Source organism: Aquarana catesbeiana, linkage group LG06, assembly GCF_042186555.1.
Source record: "Aquarana catesbeiana isolate 2022-GZ linkage group LG06, ASM4218655v1, whole genome shotgun sequence".
In the NCBI taxonomy this organism is placed as follows: Eukaryota; Metazoa; Chordata; class Amphibia; order Anura; family Ranidae; genus Aquarana; species Aquarana catesbeiana.
In genome coordinates this window covers 234549181-234569467 of record NC_133329.1, presented here as the reverse complement: position 1 = coordinate 234569467, position 20287 = coordinate 234549181, and the positions used below count along the sequence as shown (strand labels likewise).

The 20287-nt window shown below is 43.5% G+C and overlaps 1 protein-coding gene across 5 annotated transcripts in view; it reads right to left on the bottom strand.

The window, feature by feature from the left end:
* LOC141146647 (ubiquitin carboxyl-terminal hydrolase 22-A) overlaps positions 1-20287 on the bottom strand; it is a 251632-nt gene that overhangs the window by 16955 nt on the left and 214390 nt on the right. For all 5 annotated transcript variants that reach the window (XM_073633064.1, XM_073633066.1, XM_073633067.1 and 2 more), the window contains 4 exons: positions 15304-15462; positions 11958-12084; positions 10965-11056; positions 9587-9649 (listed from right to left, as the gene is read on the bottom strand). In XM_073633064.1, the coding sequence (XP_073489165.1) occupies positions 9587-9649; positions 10965-11056; positions 11958-12084; positions 15304-15462 (441 nt within the window). The remainder of the gene's footprint in view (positions 1-9586; positions 9650-10964; positions 11057-11957; positions 12085-15303; positions 15463-20287) is intronic.

The window sequence follows — 20287 nt, the reverse complement described above, 5'->3', positions numbered from 1 at the left end:
TTATTTATAGCCATTTTAACTTTGGTCGCGAGCCACATAGGTTTTATTTTTAGCCTTTTAAACTTATTGACTATGGGAATATACTTTGCAGTGAGTTTACATACAGTCACTTTGAAGAATTCCCATTTATGTTCTGTGTCCATTGATGCCAATATTCCCTTTCAATCCAAGTCCTGGAGAGCAGCTGTCATCCTTGAAAAATGATCTCCTTTAAAGTTAATAGTATTAGTCTTACTCGTATACGTTTGTTGCTTACAGCTAACATTAAATGCAATCATGTTATGGTCACTGCTACCCAAATGCTCTTTTATATGATTAGTAATAAGCTCGGTTTGAGATTACCAGGTCCAGCAGAGCATCATTCCTAGTCGGCGCCTCAATAAACTGGACCATAATATGGTCTTGTAATAGGTTTATAAATGGTTGCCTTTTAACTGTCCCAGCAGTGCCATTACTCCAGCCAATTTCCAGTAGTTAAAATGCCCCATCATTATCACACTCAGGGCCAGATTAAGAGCATCATGGGCCTGGTGCTGATTTTGGTGGGCCTTTTTATGGAAACAAAATGAAAATGCAAACAATTTTTCGCTAAAACAAATTAAATATACTCTCACCAGTAATACCAGCCGTGCAGCCTTTGAGCAGCAGTACCAATACCACCTGCTATGCAGTCTCTCACCAGCAGCAACATAAGGAGACCACATTTCCAAACGGCCATTCAGGGACAACCCCCCCTTCCCAAAAAAAGAGGGTGGGGGATGTAGTCTCAAGGTTGATGGGGAAATCGGTGGTGGAGGGGATTTGTCAGGCAAATGGCTGATGTTAGTACTTAAAATCACCCTGACACCATGCTTGATATGGTGTCAAGATGATCAAATTCCATTATTTCTATTACTACATTGTAATATATAGTGAAATAGTTCAACTCACCATCATGCAGAATCAGTGGGAACCTGAGCTTGTCACTTCCCACCAGATGCAGCTTGTTACTTGCCACCATATGCAGCTTGTTACTTGCCACCAATAGCCTGCCACCAGATGTAGCGTATCACTTTCCACAGTTGCCTGCCACTAGATGCAGCATGTCACTTGCCACCAGCAGCCTGCCACCAGATACAGTGTGCCACTTGGAACCAGATACAGTGTGCCACTTGCCACCCACAGATACAGTGTGCCACTAGCAGCCTGCCAGCGGATACAGCGTGCCACTTGCCACCAGATACAATGTGCCACTTGCCACCAGCAGCCTTCCACCAGATACAATGTGCCAGTTGCCAACCACAGCCTGCCACCAGATACAGTGTGCCACCTGCCAACCACAGCCTGCCACCAGATACAGTGCGTCACTTGCCACCATCAGCCTGTCACCAGAAAGTGTGTCACTTGCCACCAGCACCCCGCCATCAGATAGTGTGCCACTTGCCACCAGCAGCCTTCCATTAGATACAGCACGCCACTTGCCAACCACAGCATGTCACCAGATACAGTGTGCCACCGACAGCCTGCCACACAGTGTGCCACTTGCCACAAGCACCCTGCCACCAGATACAGCGTGCCACTTGCCACCAGCAGCCTGCCCCCAGATACAGTGTGTCACTTGCCACCAGCAGCCTGTCACTCCCTCCAGGACTCTTCCCGAATGGGTAGAAGGGACAGGGCCTGCATAGTCAAACAAATGCCTGGAGGCCCCCCCCCTCCTGAGCTGGGATGGTATGGCTGTGTGTAAAATGAATGCCAGCAGTATTGATCAGACCAAGTTCTACAGAGGGGGGTGTGTACAAGCCTTTGGGCTCACACTGGTGTGCTGCAGTTTTGGCTGCACTGCTTGTGTATCGGCAGTTTTAGCTGCAGTCCTATTGATATATATCAGGTTGCAGATTTTTGCCGCATTTTCTGACAGTGTGCGCCAAAGATGCAGCAAGCAGGAATTTTGTTGCGCTTTCAGAAAAAACACGCAACCTAATAGAAATTAATAGGACTGTGGGTAAAACGCAGGAAAACTGCAGATACACCAGCCAAAACCTGGCAAACCGGTGTGAACACACTTAAAAGCACAAGGAGCCAAGTCTAAACATATTGGCTGCAGTTATGACAGCCATTGCTGAAGGTAAAAGTAAAAAAAAAAAAAAAAAAAAAAAGGAGGGGGAGAGAAGGGAGATAAGAGTCCAGTCACTGTGCTCACACTTGGATGGCCGGATGCTTATCACTCAGATATCGTGTTCAGTTCACCTTGCATCTGCCGGCTGCTCTGTTCACAATTTCCCCGCCCACACGGCTCCTTTACTGCACAGACTTCACACAGAGAGGAGAGGGGGAAGGCAGAGCCATTTGTGTAGGGGGGAACTGTGCACTGTGACACTGTAATAACCACAGTGAGCCAACACAAATGCAGCCAAACACCCCTACATTTACACACAGCTTCTCCTATTCCATAGATGTTTATGGACAGGAGAAATCGGGCTTGTACTGCTGGCTGGGCGGGCAGATTTTAAGGCAGAGGCCTGGAGCTGCAGCTCCTATAGCCCCTATATTAATCCGGCCTTGATCACACTGTCCCAGCCCTTGCAGCCGTTTCCATCTGTGCAAGGAGCCGAGTCTCTACCTTCTCACTAACACTGGGAGGTCTATAAAACTCCAACAACCTTTGTAGTACGCACGCCCATGTACAGTTCCACCCATAATGCTTCAGACTCATCACACTTTCCATCAACTAGGTCCTCTTTTACACTCACTTTGAGATCACTTGTCACATAGAGACAGACACCACTACTCCTCCGTTATACCCTATCTTGAAGCCAAGATTCAGCAATACCAATTAGAACATAGTTCTTTGTGCACCAGAGCTTCCAACTCAACTATTTTGCTTGGCAGACTTCTGGCATTGGTGAACGCTTTAGTCATTGTCACATTTTGCAAACTTATGTTGCACATTTTTTATTTTAGTACAAATAGTACCATTTCCAATGGTTGATTGTAACATAGGAACCTTGCTATCATTTCCCATAGCCCTCCCCCCATCTCTCCCCATTCCACCCACCAATAGGCTGGCCCCGGTCTTATAAGCTATTCAGCCTCCCCCCACACTCCTAGTTTAAATACTCCACCAGCCTTCCCATAAACCTCTCCCCCAGAACAAAAGACCCCCTTCCATTTCGGTGCAAACCATGTTTCACATATAGGTTACACCCCAATGAAAAGTCAGCCCAGCGCTCTAAAAACCCAAATCCCCCCTCCTTACACCAGGTCTTTAGCCATGCATTCAGCTCTCTAATCATCCCCTGCCTTTCCGGTGTTACGCATAGCACAGGTAATATTTCAGAGAATATCACCTTGGAAGCCTTCTCTTGCAGCCTAGTTCTTTAAATTGGTTCTTAAGGAGCCTCCCACTTTCCATATATTCGGTCATTGGTTCCAACGTGGAGCAAGACAGCTGGGTCATGCCCAGTCCCTCCCAGTAATTCATCAACCTGGTCCACCACATGCCAAACCCTGGCACCAGGGAGACCGCAAACCATTTGCTTGAGCCGATCCCAGCAATAAATTATTCTATCAGTCGTCCTGATTATAGAATACCCTATTCCCACCAACTGTCTAGGCCTACCTGCACTTCCCTCACCACCCCTACTAGATGGGCTGCTCTCGTGGCTGTTAGAGTGAGCAGTGACATCTAGGGCTGACACCTCTGAGCTTGATACCCCCACATCTTCACCCAACTTGGTGAATCTGTTAGGGTGCTCAAATCCAGGGCTGGCCTTCCTTTTCTGTGAGCCCTTACCACTCCCTCTAACTGTACTAACCCATCTTCCTACCTGATAATCCTGATTTATCCCTCCACCCTTCCCATTAACCCCACTAACCACCCGCTCAGTGAGCAGTTGACCCCTTTTAAGGTTGTCCGTTCTGCCCAGTGTTGCAACTTGCTCCTCCAGATATCTAATGCGAGCTTCCAGAAGGGCAACCCGCTCACATCTGTCACGGCGGTATCCATCCTGGAGCTGTTGCGCCATTGTTGTATACACGTGGCACACTGTGCACTGCACAAAACCTTCAATCGCGCTAACCCCCAATTTCCCAGGTACAATAATATTGTGCCCTTCCCTGCAGCACTTCCCACACTACATTACTTGCCGCAAGCGGATACACTAGGATTTGTACACACAGAATCCCATTAACAAAAAGAAGCTCCCAATCAGGGCTGTGATAAAGCAACAAAATCTCCATCACAAGCCCTGAGCCACTTGCAACAATCCTGTTTTAGCCTGCCAAACACCTGAAGGACTCACGTGCCCAAACCAAAGGATAGATGGACAGCTCTGTGTCCCACTGCAGCTTCCCAAGAGCTTGACGTTTCGGCAACATCCTCCTTAAGATGGCCTGCCGACAGCTTCTGGATCGTACCCTGCATGCGCCGAGCCCCACGCTCGCTAATGTGTGCATCCTCAGTGACTACCCTACTGCGTGGCGGCGCCAAGAGTGCTTGCCTACCCATACACAAACCGGCACCTGGAGCCCAGGCTACTGGAAGGACACAGACTGAGACAGCCCCAAGGGGAGGGGCTCTACATGACCTCACCATATCCTACTGCAGCCACGGCCCAAGCTTCACTCTGAAGCCCCCTAGTGGCCAGCACCGAGCACAGCAAGGCTTAAGCAAAGCGGAGAGCTGATCTGTTACAAGTGAACCAAGAAAAAACCTTACCACCTAATTTTAACAAATAAAGGGGCTTCACTTACCCATCTCGCCGCAAGGCTTACCGTAGGCAACTAGGAGCCCAATCTTCACCCATTGCAGCGGGCCTTGTCATTTGAGGACCTTCAAGCACTGGGTTCCCCTTTTTCAATTTCAGGGTCCAGTCCCTTGGACCTGTATAGCACCCTGCAGGAATTGCCCTAGTTCTGTAGTGCCCAGGATTCCACTACGCAGGGTCCAGCGTCACAAGGGTTTGCATTACAGGCAAGACCTCACCGAGCCCTACATCTTCCTTTGCAAGGCTTGGGTACCATTTATCATAGCACATTGCAGTTTTAAATAATCTGATTAGTCTGTCCCTTGATTTTCCAAGAACCGGCTCAGGACTAACGTGAAACTCAAAGAGCTTAAACAAATGTGCCCATCCATCTTAAAGACACTGGCGAAAAAACTGGAGGTACTTCCTGCATGGGAAGGGTTATATAGAGGGAGACTTCCGGTCTATTTTTTGGTCTGCCTGTGTCCATTCACCTATAGGTGGCGTATAACCCAGATAGTAATGTATATAGCCTGCTCTGTGTCCCGTGATGTATGAGAAAAAAATGTGGTTTGGCCCAGAGAAGATAGCAGCATTTCCGGATCATGTTCAGATATGACTTCTTTAAATGTTAGAGCTTCGCCATGCCACCCAAAAAAGCAAGGTAAACTGTGTTCACAGATGGTGATTTTTAAAACTATTTCTGAACGCATGCAGTGATGTCCATCACAGAATCATGCCTGTTTTTTTATGCAGTGCCATCTGAGGGCCCGAAGATCATGGGCAACCAATATTGTGTTTCGGACCTTGTTTCTTGCACATTGATTTCTCCAGGTTCTTGGAATTTTTTGATATTATGTACTGTAGATATTTAAAGTCTGCAATTTTACTTAAATTGTTCAACAATTTTTAGACACAGCATTTCAGATTGGTGAACCTCTGCGACACTTTGACTCTCTAATCTGCTCTTTTTATACCAAGTCATGTTACTGACCTGTTGCCAATTAACCTAATTAGTTGCAAAAGGTTCTTCCAGCTATTCCTGGTTACTACCACTTATGTTGCCAGCTTTTTGCTGCCCTGTCCCAACTTTGAGACGTGTTGTTCAAACTTACCTTATTTTTTTTCTTAAAATGGTATATTTTCTCTGAGATTTGCAAATCATTGCATTGTTTTTATGCAGATTTGACACAGCATTCATTTTTTTTGGAATTGGGGTTGTATTTATTCTCACAGACCCTTGCAAACCTGTCACCTGTGAATCTGAAGCGCATAGGCAGCTCAATCCTGGAGGAAAATCTTCAAAGGCTGAAGATTTTCCCAAATATTTTAAAGAGAGGATAATGTATCATTTTAAGCTATAAGGAAAAACTCCAGTCTGAGTCTATCCATTTGTGTGATGACATGAGAAAGACAAACATTTATAGTGAGTCACTGAAAGCACTGGGAAGTTAAAGGATAAGTTTGCCTTTTGTAGCTTGTTACACACATATTTAGAGTGTAACATGTAATATGTTAAATTATATAACAAAAGTACCCCCCAAGGAATACTAAGGGACTTTTAAGGCAACTGGTCAACAATTGATGAAAAAAGCATAGAAATTTATTATAAAAATGTAAGGTGCGTACAACGCCAAAAAATTATTTAGATATACAGCATATACAAAATCATATGACAGATAGGAGTATAAAAAGCAGATCCTTCAATCTAATCCCAATGCGTTTCTGGACCTGTGTAGAGTCCTTTCTTCAGGGAAATGTCGTATGAAGTAGTACTGCTATATTGGTATTCTATAATGAGACAAAGTCACACATAAATTCATATTCATGATTACAGAAATGAGCATCGTTGAGGCAGAGTGAAAACAAAAACATACCAGTCAAGTAGACAAAATACAAGGAAAGGAAAACTGCCAAATTTGTGGTTTGTTTGACCACAAATTTGGCAATTTTCCATTCCTTCTTGTATTTTGTCTACTTGACTGGCATGTTTGTTTTTACTCGGCCTCAACGATGCACATTTCTGTAACCGTTAATATGAATTTATGTGTGACTTTGTCTCATTATAGAATACCAATATAGCAGTACTACTTCATACGACATGCCCCCGAAGAAAGGACTCTACACAGGTCCAGAAACGCAATGGGATTAGTATTGAAGGATCTGCTTTTTATACTCCTATCTGTCATATGATTTTGTTTATGCTGTATATGTAAATCATCTTGTGTTGTACACACCTGACATTTTTATAATAATACATCTCTATGCTTTTTTTCATCAATTGTTGACCAGTTGCTTTAGAAGTCTCTTAGTATTCCTTGGGGGGTATGTTCTTTATAGAATTGTCCATTTTGGGATGTTGGCAACAAATGGGTCTTCTCGGTTGGATTCCTATAAATTGCATGTAATATGTTACAAATGTACTGGCCCTATCACCATGTTTAGCTATTTTTAATGCTGTATGAATGATACGGCCGGACGCAAAAGATCCCCCGCTAGCTGTCAAAACTGGGACATTTGGAAATGTAACTAGCAAGTGCTCCGGAACAATTGTCGGATACATATATAGAGTCATGCATTATTTTTGTTAACTGCTGCAAATCCTCTAATAAAAAAAAAAAAAAAAAGAACCCCCCCCCCCCATCCCAGTTTTGACATCTAGGGGTGGATCTTCTGTGTCTGGCTGTATCACTCATTCACAGTATTCTGTGAATGGGAAAACTACTTGTCCCTACAGCCTTTTCAGCTTTCGGTTTGTAGTTTTTAATCAACTACCAGAGCAGTGTTGATCACTCTTGGTAGTTCACAGAGCTTCCTGTCAGAGTAACTGCCTCCCTGGCAGCAGCTATCAGACTGAAAACTTTGTCAATGCCCTAAAAGAGAAGCATGGCCAAACAATAAGGCCAGTATCCCCCCCTGCCTCTCAGTGTGCCACAGAGAGCCTGAACCAGAAGCTCATGCTCCTTCTCGGCACTCCAGTGAGCCCTGGAGGGGCAGAGCAGAGAGCAGCGACTGACAGTCACCGTCCTGTGCTCAAAGCGGACCTGAGAGCTGAGTGATCAGTGGATTTAGTTCTCAGGCTTGGAGGCGGCGGGGGACAGTTGCAACATAGGATTAATGCTGCATTTTTTTATTTTTACAATCCTGCACTTCTTTAAGCTGGCCAATAGAGTGTTTGTTTTTATTTTCCTTCTACAGGCTTTTGACTGAAAAAAAAACAAAAAAAAAAAAAACAAAACAAACGAAGTGGGTGGAGGAATATCTTCCTCTTTCCTCCGACCTGGACACTACTGTCTGAATACACTGATCAGGAGCTGACAAAGAAAGCAACATTTTTGGAAGCTTTTAAAAGAACCTTTTAGTGGTCTTTAAACAAAACAAAAAAACAACATCTTTTCTGCTTCCAAACCATTTCTATGTATAACCTCAAGGTCTTGATATAGCAGATTTTATTATTTCCTCTTAAAGATTATTGTATGTATGAGTCTTGGACTGAAAAGACCTGCAATCTTTTCAAAGCAAAACCAAGCTGTGCGGGACAGTGTGGAGGAAATAGAATCAACTCAGACGCATGGGACGGGAGACCTGCCACTTGACTCAGTCATGAAAATAAAACATGGTAGTGCTTGCACAGAGAGTAGAAGGAAGAGCAGGGTCTTTTAAACTGTGCATGTTTTTCTTTGACAAGACAGAACTAGTTATTTATTGGATATCTTTCCTGCAGGACAACTGGGGAGACTGTCTTAATCATTGGAACTGCATTCCAGATGAAGGTACATTTATGACAAAGAAGGTTGTTATTTAAAAGAGAAGTATGGGGTTTGGGATTATTGCACATTTATACTTACCTAGGTGGATGCAGCATCGGTCTGATGCTGCACCTGCCCCCCAATGCCTCTAACACTGAGAACCGAGCGATCGAACACAGCCGATCACTTGGTTCTCACAGCTCCGTGAACAGAGAGCTGCTGACTGGCAGTCAGCAGCTCTCTGCTCTGCCCCCCCCCCCCCGAGCTCACTGGAGGACTGGGCTGTGGAGGGAGCGGACAGCTCAGGCTCTCAGCTGCTCGCTAAAAGGCTGAGCCAGGTGCCAGTCCAGGCTTGTGGGCGGATCCCGACTCTATGGTTGGGATGATGCCCGAGCCTGGACAGACTGACATCAGCAGGCAGTGGACTTCAGCCTGCTGTGTGCTGAAAACCGTTCACAGGAGTGCAAAACGAACTGCACTCGTGTGATCCATAATAAGCTTTGGCTGTATTTCTCCTTTAACTATTCCAAGAGCTAGGCTTCTATACTGGAAAGTGGACCAAGTCCTTCCATGCACTGAACTAAAACTCTGCTTTTTGGGTACACGCAAGAAAAGCAGTGTCCAAATCTATTGCTTTACATATCACTTGGTACTGTGTCAATGTAGCATATAAAAGAACAAGCATTTACTTAAACCAAATTTGTTATGCACTTACCTTTACTTTATTCTCTCTGCTGCATTCGGCCACCAGAAGCAAAGAGAAAACACTTGGTTCACAAGAGTATGGAGAGCATGCAACTCACTCCTGAACCCCTCAGGTGACAGTGGTACTCAGTTGCTTAGGCACCCAGCGTTGTCACATGGGGGTGAGGAAAGAATCCTCAGACCTTTATTAATTTGAAGTCACAATTGGAGATTACACAGACATTCACGTTGTTTACAATGGCCGAAGGTAGCGTCAGGAAGGTAGGGTTCACAATATGAATCTCTCAGAAGTGTAACAAACAGCTAAATGAAATTGAGGTGAAAAATGTACACTTTAATTGGCCTCCACTGTTTGTATAAACTATACAAATGTGAAAAAACAGAATTAAGGGAATTCATACTTACTTATTGTCATTGTTTAAACCGTCTTGTGGCTGCTGATACTGACCATTCATTCTGCTCTCTTTGCTGGAACATATTAAAACTTATGTTAAAACTGCAACCTTTTAATAAAAAACGCATTTAGTATAACCAATATTCTGAAGCATTCTGCCAAATTACCTATTCACAAGGTGAAAGTGGTGTGAGAGTCTACATCCTGTGCAATGTACTTACTTTTTCATTCATTAACTCCCTCTACCTAAACCCATTTTTCAATTTGTCTACCAACTATCTTCCCAAAGTATGGGAAACCTTAGAACCAGAACGAGAACCTTAAGACTTGGACTGGGAGTATTTCCTGTGTAACATTATAAAGGAGTAACAGAAGCAACTTATTTAGTGCAGATGATTTAAGGCCATCAGCTGAAAGGGGTTTTAAACCCTTCGCGTTTTTTCACCTTAATGCATCCTATGCATTAAGGTTAAAAGACTTCTAGCAGTGACCGGCCCCCCAGCCCACTCATTTTACTTACCTGAGCCCCGCAATTCCCTCTGCAGAGACACGCTTTTCCTCTCTGCACAGGTCCAGGCTCTTGATTGGATAGATTGATAGCAGCGCAACCATAGGCTCCCGCTGCCGTCAATCAAATCCAATAAAGCAGGCGCTGGGGGGCAGGGCCGAGTCCGACATTTGTGTCTATGGACGCAAATGCTGGACTCAGGAGCGCGCCCGCACGGTAACCCCCCGGGAGAGCGCTTCCCCTAGGGGTTATCTGATGTGCGGAGGACCCGCGAGAGCCGCTGAGGGACTCCAGAAGAGGATGATCTGGGCCACTTTGTGCAAGACGAGCTGCACAGTGGAGGTAAGTATGACATGTTTGTTATTTTAAAAAAATAAAACACAAAGGTTTACAATCACTTGAAGTTCTCCAAATTTTGAGAGTTCATAAGCTATTAAATGCAATATATGAAACTCAAATAATGAGAAAGCTAAACAAAAAAATTGACACAATCCTATTTGTGGTAAACAGGCAAGGTTTAGCAAAAAGTCGGTGTTGCTTTCCACAATCAACCAAGTCAAATTCTTTTAACCAAAAAGCATAGTTAATAGCGAGGTCATATACACAAAAATTACATAGCAATTACATTTGATAAGGTAATGTTAGCCAAAAAACAGCTGATCTTTCCGTGATCCAAATACTCATTTGAGAAAGAGAGAAGGATACCGCTAAAAGGCAACATTCTGATCCAAACCCTGGCTCACATTTGCTGTAAAAATCTCCAAATGAACAGAGATATCTGTCAATCTAACGCTAGCTAGATATCGAAAGATAAACACAATTTGTACAAGTGATTTATGCCAACACACCAGGCATCAAAAACATAAAACATGGATTCTTACCTAGAGGCCATGAATGGGGTCATGTCTAATTCCAGGGGGAATGACACGTAAGTTGTAATCTTCCTCCTTAGCTTAGCTGAATGTTCAAACCGCTATGTCCAAAAAAGAAAGGAAAAAAAGAACAAAGGGCATTGGCACATTTCTATAAACCAAATGTTCAAATTATTTACAAACCAAAATTAGGCTGCACACAAAACCACTGATGTGTAGAGATCCTAATAAAACTACATATCTCAAAGTATAGCAGTAATAAAATGCTACTACTATGATAAAGCTAATCGGTTATGTCATATAAAGAAGATAAAAGTCAGTAACAGAGAAAGTCATCAGCACAGACAACTGGAACATAAATGCTAGCGAGAAGAAGCAGTGGAAAAGGCGATGTAGTGTTAAAGCCGTAAAACTGGGCACACATGCTACAATCGAGTAGCATATACTCTGATGGATGTAGTAACAAATATGTAATGCCATTGTTAGATATATGCTAAACTGATTATGTAGGGGGTGAATAGTGTGAGAGAAGAACAATGGCAGGGGTTTGAGAGGGGATTTAGAACAATCCAAGCAAGGCTTAGTTTACACCTGCGTTCTCTCAAAAGTAATCTGCGGTCAGTCATATTTCGGAGAGCGGTGCAGGCTGACAGGCATTCAGGAGGTAATACTGCCGCCTCCTGTATGGCTTTTTTTTTTTTCTTTTTTTACAGCCGAACCGGGTTTTTCATTAGGAACACCATGCTGCAACTGCAAGCCTTGTGTTTGCCAATAGCTGTGGTACATCCTGATTTACTTTAGCTTAAGCGGGGCAGTAAAACCGCAGCTCAACCTTCTATTTTTATTGCCTGACTGCAAGTGTAAACAAGCCCTTACAATGGAGAAGGGAGAGTAAGCAGTTTATGAGGTGTCACATGCAACATAAAAAGGTTTAAAACCTGAATGTAGAAAATCTACCAGTGCTCTTTTACATTTACATCATACCAGGTCTATACTGCTTACTTTGAGATGAAAACAAGCCACAATAGGCAGTTTCTTCATAGTAAGCTGTTTAGTAGACTCTTGGTAACTATGGCAACCGCTGCATTTGATTTTGGCACTACTTCCTAGATGCTCTGGTCGTGTAAACCTGAAACAGATTTGAAAAACACATAGCAGACCTTAGAACAAACATGCACAGCAAAAAATTTAAAACTTGCATATCCACCAATAAAAGCACAAACCAAATGCGTTTTTTCTTTTAAAATTTAAAGATGCCTTTAAAAACTACACTACTGTGCAAAAGTTTTTAGGCAGGTATGAAAAAATGCTCTAAATGAAGATGCTTTCCGAAATAGAAGTGCTGATAGTTTATTTTTATCAATTAACTAAATGGAAAGCAAACAGATGAGAAATCCAAATCAAATCAATATTTGGTGTGACCACCCTTTGCCTTCAAAACAGCAATTCTTCTAGGTACACTTGCAGTTTTTGAACTCGGCAGGTAGGTTGTTACAAACATCTTTGAAAACTAACCACAGATCTTCTGTGGAAATGGGCTGCCTCAAATCCTTCAGTCTCTCCAAACAGATTCGATAAGGTTTGGATTAGGGCTCTACGAGTGCCAAATCGTCACTTACAGGACTTTGCTCTTCTTCACGCTAAAGATAGCTCTTAATGACAATCAGTTTTATGTTTGGGGTTGTTATCCTGCTACAGAATATATTTGGGGCCCAATCACACAGCTCCCTGATGATATGGCACGAAGGATAAGTAACTGCCTGTATTTCCCAGCATTGGGGACACCACTGATCCTGAAAAGAAATCTCCAACTCCATTTGCAACCCGAAACTTGCAAGGAACATCCATGACGATTCACTGTTGCCTGCAGGAATGAAGTTCTTGGCCTCACCACCACACTGTTGCCTGCAGGCACTCAAAACTGTAGTGTTATGCCAGCCCTTCCATGAACAAACTGCCTCTTACTACATTTTGACTCCTCAGTCCAGAGCACCTGCACCCTAGTTCCTGTGTTTTCATGCATACTTGAGTCGTTTAGACTTGTATCTATGTCAGAGGTATGGCTTTTTGGCCGCAGTTCTTCCATGAAGATTACTTCTGTCCAGACTTCTCCAGACAGTGGATGGGTGTACCTGCATCCTACTGGTTTTCCACCATTTCTGTGCTGATGGCACCTCTGGACATCTTGCGTTGTTGTAGGGAAGCAAGCATGATGTGTCTTTCAACTGCTGCATGACGTCGGCGGGTCGGGCATTCAGTACCCGATCGACGTTGCCGCCTGCCCCATTCTTGGCTTTGCGGCGTGACGTTGGTGGGCGGTCTCCGTGGTAGCGCCTATTTGGGCGTATCCTCGGTGGTGCTGGCTCTCGAGGCTTTCACTTCACTGGATGTCACGTTCGTTTGGGGGTTACTGTCTTCTTCCCCTCACACTGTTCCACTCTGCACACCAGGTATCCTCATTTCTGTCATGTCCTCTCATGCTTTGTCCTTTCTTCCTTTCTCTATATCTTCACCTCAGGGTACTTGGTCTTTTCCCCTTTTCCAATCTCAGCATTTTCTCAGGTGTTTCAATCTAGATTTCCTTTTAACCCCCTCACGGGCTCAACTTCCTTTTTTTTTTTTTGGCTGTATCACTTTTGCATTCTCACTTTCACACTGCTCTCTATTTCTTGGCAGTTTTGCAATTTCTTCTTTAACCTCCACTTTTCACTTCAGGTTTTGCCTCGGGGGACCATGCCTGCCCTGGATGGCGTCCTGTGGGCTGCCCCCGTTGATCCATCCACCTCAGCTCCCGGGGGGTGGTGTCTCCGATGGTCGGGCGGTGTATGGCTCTCTGCCACCACCCTACAAACCAGAATGCGTAAGCATGTACTTTGTGTGGGGCTTTTTTATCACCCCACCTTTGTTTCATGTATATACCTACCAGACCAATTTTTTATATTTTTTATATTTTCTATCCTAGATAAGATACGTGCTTGCTCCTGACGAGTGGCACTACAGCCACGAAATGCGTAGAGCTACCATTGTCGCATTTTTTACCAGCGTCATGCATTTCTAATTTTTATTTGGAACCTTTGGAGGCTTTGGGTGTATACTCTTTAATATATGGTTGTGTTATAATATTCCAATTGGTGTACCATGGAGAATTTCTGTATTCATATAATCATGTATAATTGCTGCGATTATTGCCAATATTTCTTTCTATTTATGATTGCTATAATATATTTTATGCATGTTATATTTTTATGAATTGAATAAAATTTTCCTAGTTGTTCATCGATTTTGAATCTGAGCATTCACGCAATTCATTTAAAGTCCCACCCTTTTCTCTTAGACTAGTACAGGAATGGAAACGCATGACCACATCAGGTCATGGTTTCATTTAAAGTCCCAAGGGATATATAGTCCCAACCACTTTCTAATACTGCTGCATTAGCTTGGCTGACCATTGCATCTAGGGGCCTTTAACGTGGCCCATTTCTTTGTGCTTCTTCAAAAGAGCTTGAACAGCACATCCTAAAAAAACAGTCTGCTTTTAAATCTTTGCCTGGGAGAGACCTTGCTAGTGCAGTATAACTACCTGGTGTCTTGTTGATGTTCTCAGTATTGCCATGGTGTACCTGTGACATAAAACAGCCTTCCACAAACTAACCTTAGTAGCAGAGCTTGGCTCTTCCTCACCCAGTTTTAAGCCACCTATACAGCGGTTTCTGTTTCCATTAATGACAGCGTTTCAACCTACACATGAAATTATTTGCATCTGCTTGGTAAAGTTGGTTCATCATACACCTGACTATTACCACAAAATCCATGACTTTGTGCAAGTGTACAAAATGTGCAAGTGTAAGAATTGATGCTGGTTCAAAGCCAAAGGGTAAATCGCACCAAAAATTGATTTGACTAGTAAAGCCCGCAGTTGGCTGAATCTGGGTCACAGGAGTACAGAACCAAGTGCACTCCAGTGACCTACAAGAGAAGCATAGTCAAAGCTTTGGCTATACTTCTCCTTTAACAAGTATGTTTGCCAACAGAATGGACACATTATCAAGCAGCCCTGGGCTAAGGCAGGTCAGCCATAATGGGAGACACTGGACTTTCTGCTCTCAACAACCAACTTATTACAAATACTGTACCATGTTACAGCCTTGTTCCATTTAAGGAGAAATGCATACATAAAAAGAACCTCCAAAAGCAAAAAAACTTGGTATCATATATTTTACTATAATTTAATCAACTTTTAAAATCAGCATAAGGAGCTTCCCGTTATCTAATGACTACCAACAAAAGGTTTCATTTTGAATAATTCTTTTTACTTAAGCAAACAGATTATATCCTGGTGTTTGGTTACCTTCGCAGACAGTCTGTTAACGTTGTCGTTCCTGACACATGACTTTCCCCATTCACCACACCACTGTCACCTCCAGGGCTCAGCGGCCAAAATGGGCTTGAAGAACCTGGTAGATCCAAGCTGATGTCCCAAAATGGGTCTATTGTTGTTGAAACCCCACTAGAAAGTGAAACGGAAAAGTATTATAATATGTAAATACTTATACGTGAAACTAAATGTTTGCAAGAACCCCAAAAACACTCAATACTATCTGATCCACTGTTTTTTTAGGTTTAGAGTAACTAAGCTTTTGAATAATTTTTTACCTGAAGAGGAGTGTCATTTTCTCAATACACGTGTGCAACCCAATTTACTAAAAGAGTTGAAAATGTGACGATTCAATTAGCCAATTACGTTGAAAGCAAACGTCTGATTATTTTGTTTGCACATGACTGGATAATGAAGTGACGCTTCCCTCTTTTACCTAGCAATAGTGGAAGAGGAAGCAGTATGATCCTTCTTGGAACCTTCACCTTCACAGAAGGCAACATTTTTTTTGATGGGAGATGCAGTTGCTCACCTTAGGAGTTGCACTGTAGACCTTAAAGTGATAGCAAAGGCTAACTATTCTTAAAAAATGTTCTTCCCCCTATCTTGCATACCCCATTTAAAAAACTGTCTACTTACCTTTTTTTTGTTAAAATCAGTCTGGTCAGGTGATTCAGCAACTATGGCAGGGATCTTCAAACTGCGGCCCTCCAGCTGTTGCAGAACTACACATCGTATTTGTAAAACTCTGACATTCACAGACATGACTAGGCATGATGGGAATTGTAGTTCCTGAACAACTGGAGGGCCGTAGTTTGAAGACCCCTGAACTATGGTTACACTGTGCAAAGGAGCGACCAACAGCTGTGAATTCTCCAAGCAAAGGCATCACTCTGGCAGCCCAAACCTTGTCTGCTTGCCCTCTTCTCTCCTGCAGCATCCACTGACTGGCACAGAAGAGCCAGAGCTACTGGATCATGTGACTGGGCTGAATTAAAAATAGGCAAGTACACACAAGATTTTTTTTTTTTTAACAGGGTATGTAGGATAGGTAGGAGGAGGGTGTAGGGAACATTTTTAAGAATAGTTAGCCTCATCTTCACCTTTAACTACTCTGACCACATCCAGGAATTTGAGGTAAATCACCTTGGCATCCTTTTCTCTAGCAGAGAAGGAAAGCTAGTACCCTCAGTGTAAGAGACCAGCTTTGGGGTGGAAGGAGGGTCAGTCTCAGGACCACTTTGTCTCTATGCAAGATAAGAAAAGGTTCTTTACATAAAAGAGCTGCCCACCCACCGAGCTGAGGCAATTTTAAAAAAGTCCATCTTACTGGAAATATCTCCAATGGAATATCCTAAAGGTGTCTGTAAAAAAAAACCAAAAAAAAAAAAAAACCCTTAAATACCAGATTCTAGTACCAGATTCTAGAAAGACATGAGAGGTCAAAGTGGAGGACTGGCATGAGCAGCTCTCTGTACAAAAGTTTAGAAAAGAACCGAAAAGTATCTGGAAGAAAATGGGTAAAGCAGAACGCTTTCTCTTTAGAGTAGCAACAGCCAAGTGCTGTGCCGGACCAGACTGGAGGAAGGCTAGGATGTAAGGGACAGAGAGATGCCTGGTTTCGTATCAGCCAAATTATGCCTTCCAGGTGCCATTCTAGATCCCATTAGTTTTTCTCATTTTGAATAAGATGGAAATGAGAGAGTCAGAAATGCCCCTGGTCTTTTAAAACCAGGGTTTCAACAGCTGTGCCATTAAAGATAGCAAGCAGGATGAGACCATCCACCAAGAGCAGCTCTCTATCCACCACACTGAAGATGCTCTTTTTATACCCAATCATGACCTGTTGCCAATATACCCATTTGCAAAATGTTCTTCTAAATTTTATACAACTTGTATTCCATATTTGGAATCCTGGGGAGCACTGTATATTATTAACTTACAATCAACTGACACCATAGGGTGCTTGATGCAGCAACCTAAATATTAGTAATTGGAGAAGTGCAGGTTTAGCAGAAGTATTTCATTTCCTAGCAGTAAGTAGTTTGCAATATTTTTGTTGAAGCACTGGAGCGTTAAAAGCAGTTTAAGACATTCTGCTGATAGCAGTATCCTCAGCAGGAGTTGGGCAGCCACACATGGAATGCCCAGAGGTGGTAAATTGCAGTGTTGCCTCTTTCTCTGGCCCTTTTTATCCCACCACCTGCAGGAGCTTGCTGCCATCAAAACACAAAAGACAAGTACCCTGAGATGCTCAGCTCGGCCCCTGCGCTTACTTTCCGGGCTGTCTCTTAGACCCCATTCACACAGGGGCAACACGACTTGCAGGTCGCCTCAGCGAGGCGACCTGCAAACGAATGCCCGGGCGACTTGCAAAACGACTTCTGCATAGAAGTCTATGCAAGTCGCCCCAAGTCGCCCCCGAAGTCGTACAGGAACCTTTTTCTAAGTCGGAGCGACTTGCGTCGCTCCCCTTAGAACGGCTCCATAGTACAGAACGGGAGGCGACTTGTCAGGCGACTAGGTCGCCTGACAAGTCGTCCCTGTGTGAATGGGGTCTTACAGAGGCAGGTATCCAAAGAGCACTCTGACTGCCACACCAGCCACAGCTGTAACTTCAATAAGGGGGATCCCGGGCCATATCTCCTCTGCTGCCATACTACTGTGACTTAAAAAGGGACATTTACTCTAATGCCCAGTGACCTCTAACACCAGCAGTAATCCCCCTTAAAGGGAACACCGGAGCCTCCGTATGTCCAAATATTTAACCCCAGACAAAAGAGAACGAACAAGGCAGGGGGAAAAAAAAAAAAAAAAAAAAAGGGTGGGGGACAGACCGACCACTATTCACCACACCTTCAAAAAACAACTTGCCAAGAATCCACAGCCATGGTGACCCTGGAATTTCATGAATCTGAGCCAAGGTGCTCCAAGCTTGTAGGGCAGGGATCTGCAATTAGTGGACCTCCAGCTGTTGCAAAACTACAAGTTCCATCATGTCTTTGCCTCTCGGTGTCATGCTTGTGGCTGTCAGAGTCTTGCTTTGTCTCATGGGATTTGTAGTTCTGCAACAGCTGGAGGTCCGCTAATTGTATATCCTAGATTGTAAGCTCTAACGAGCAGGGCCCTCTGATTCCTCCTGTATTGAATTGTATTGTATTTGTATTGTCTGCCCAAATGTTGTAAAGCGCTGTGTAAACGGTCGGCGCTATATAAATCCTGTATAATAATAATAATATCCCTGTAGTAGGAGGAACAATGACAGGTCATTGTTGGTGGTTGGTCATGTGTGTCACCCTAGGACATGAACCCTACAGCCTGCCCATTAGTAGGACAACACAGCCGAACCTGCACATGACAGATAACTGCATTTGCTTGATGGCTGCAACTGGGGGGCATAAGAATCTTTATTATCCAGCCCATCACCCAGTGACATGCTTGAAGGAGAATAAAAACAACAAGGAACTTGGGATTTTTTTTTCTCTTGAAAATCCTAACTCTTAGATGCTAGGCTAATAACTGAGTTATTCACAGCTGTGGAGGGTTTTTTTTTTGACACCCTGTCACTCTAGCAATCTCTAAGACCCCTTTCACACTGGGGCGGTTTGCAGGCGCTATTGCGCTAAAAATAGCGCTTGCAGACCGACCTGAAACAGCCGCTGCTGTGTCTCCAGTGTGAAAGCCAGAGGGCTTTCACACTGGAGCGGTGTGCTAGCAGGATGGGAAAAAAGTCCTGCTAGCAGCATCTTCGGAGCGGTGTATACACCGCTCCTGCCCATTGAAATCAATGGGGAAGCATAGCAATACCTCCGGCAATGTGCCTCTGCAGAGGCTCTCTTCGGTGGTTTTTAACCCTTTCTCGGCCGCTAGTGGGGGTAAAACAGACCCGCTAGCGGCCGAATACCACCGCTAAAACTACGGTAAAGCACTGCTAATAATAGCGGCACTTTACCGCCAACGCACCTCCCGCCCCAGTGTGAAAGGGGCCTTAATAGCAGCTGAGAACTTCTGAAAGTAAAGATAATTTTTCTTAAGTCTGATGACCATCAGCTGTCTATCATGGAGAAAAAAAATTAGACTCCAAATAGCTTTGTTTAAAATGTGATGGTGGCGGTATGTTTTAAAACCATGAAGTCTGCCCAGATACAATGACATCCTACCTCCTCCTAAAAAATGGTTTTCCTACTGTCACGGCTTGTAAGTCAATACAAAAAACTAATCAGTTATCTGTTGTCTGTCTTAAACAGCACAATAGCTGAGGGGGATTGAGTCAAGTGTCAACTTTGGGTGCACAGCTAGCGACAAAAAACTGATTTTTATATTTCACTGGGTGGGAGGCACCCTCAGTATGAAGAGATAGGAAATGCTATATTAAAGCTATATTTAAGATTTATTGGGGTGAGAGGTGCATCTGTAAGCTTATACTATCTGAGCGATTCTGTTAGCGAAAAATCGCCACAGGAGTACTAGGCTAGTGGAAGGATGGCCAAGTAGCTGCCTGCCTGTTCCTATGGACTTGCTCCATCACTAGCTGAGGCAGCGAGAGGTCGCTCCCAGTTTTTTTTTTTTTTATTTCCAACCATTTCAATATTCTGCACTTTTAGCCCCTTCGTGCCAAGACCAATTTCCAGCTTTCAGTGCTGTAGCACTGTACCCATATGAAATTTTTATCATTTTTTTTTTTTTTTTTTTTTAGACAGATAGAGCTTTCTTTTGGTGGTATTTACTCACCACTGTTTTTTTTCTTCTAAAAAAAAAAAAAAGAAAACAAAAAAAATCTTAGTTTCAGTTATAAAATTTAGCAAATAAGTAATTTTTCTTTTTCACTGAAGGGCGCTGATGAGGCTGCACTGATGGGCAGCAATGATGATGGAATGAAAAGCTTGCACACCATTATGCAGTCTAGCTGGTATTTCATAAAGGGAATCGGTCTTCTTGAAAGTAGTGGCTGAGAGAT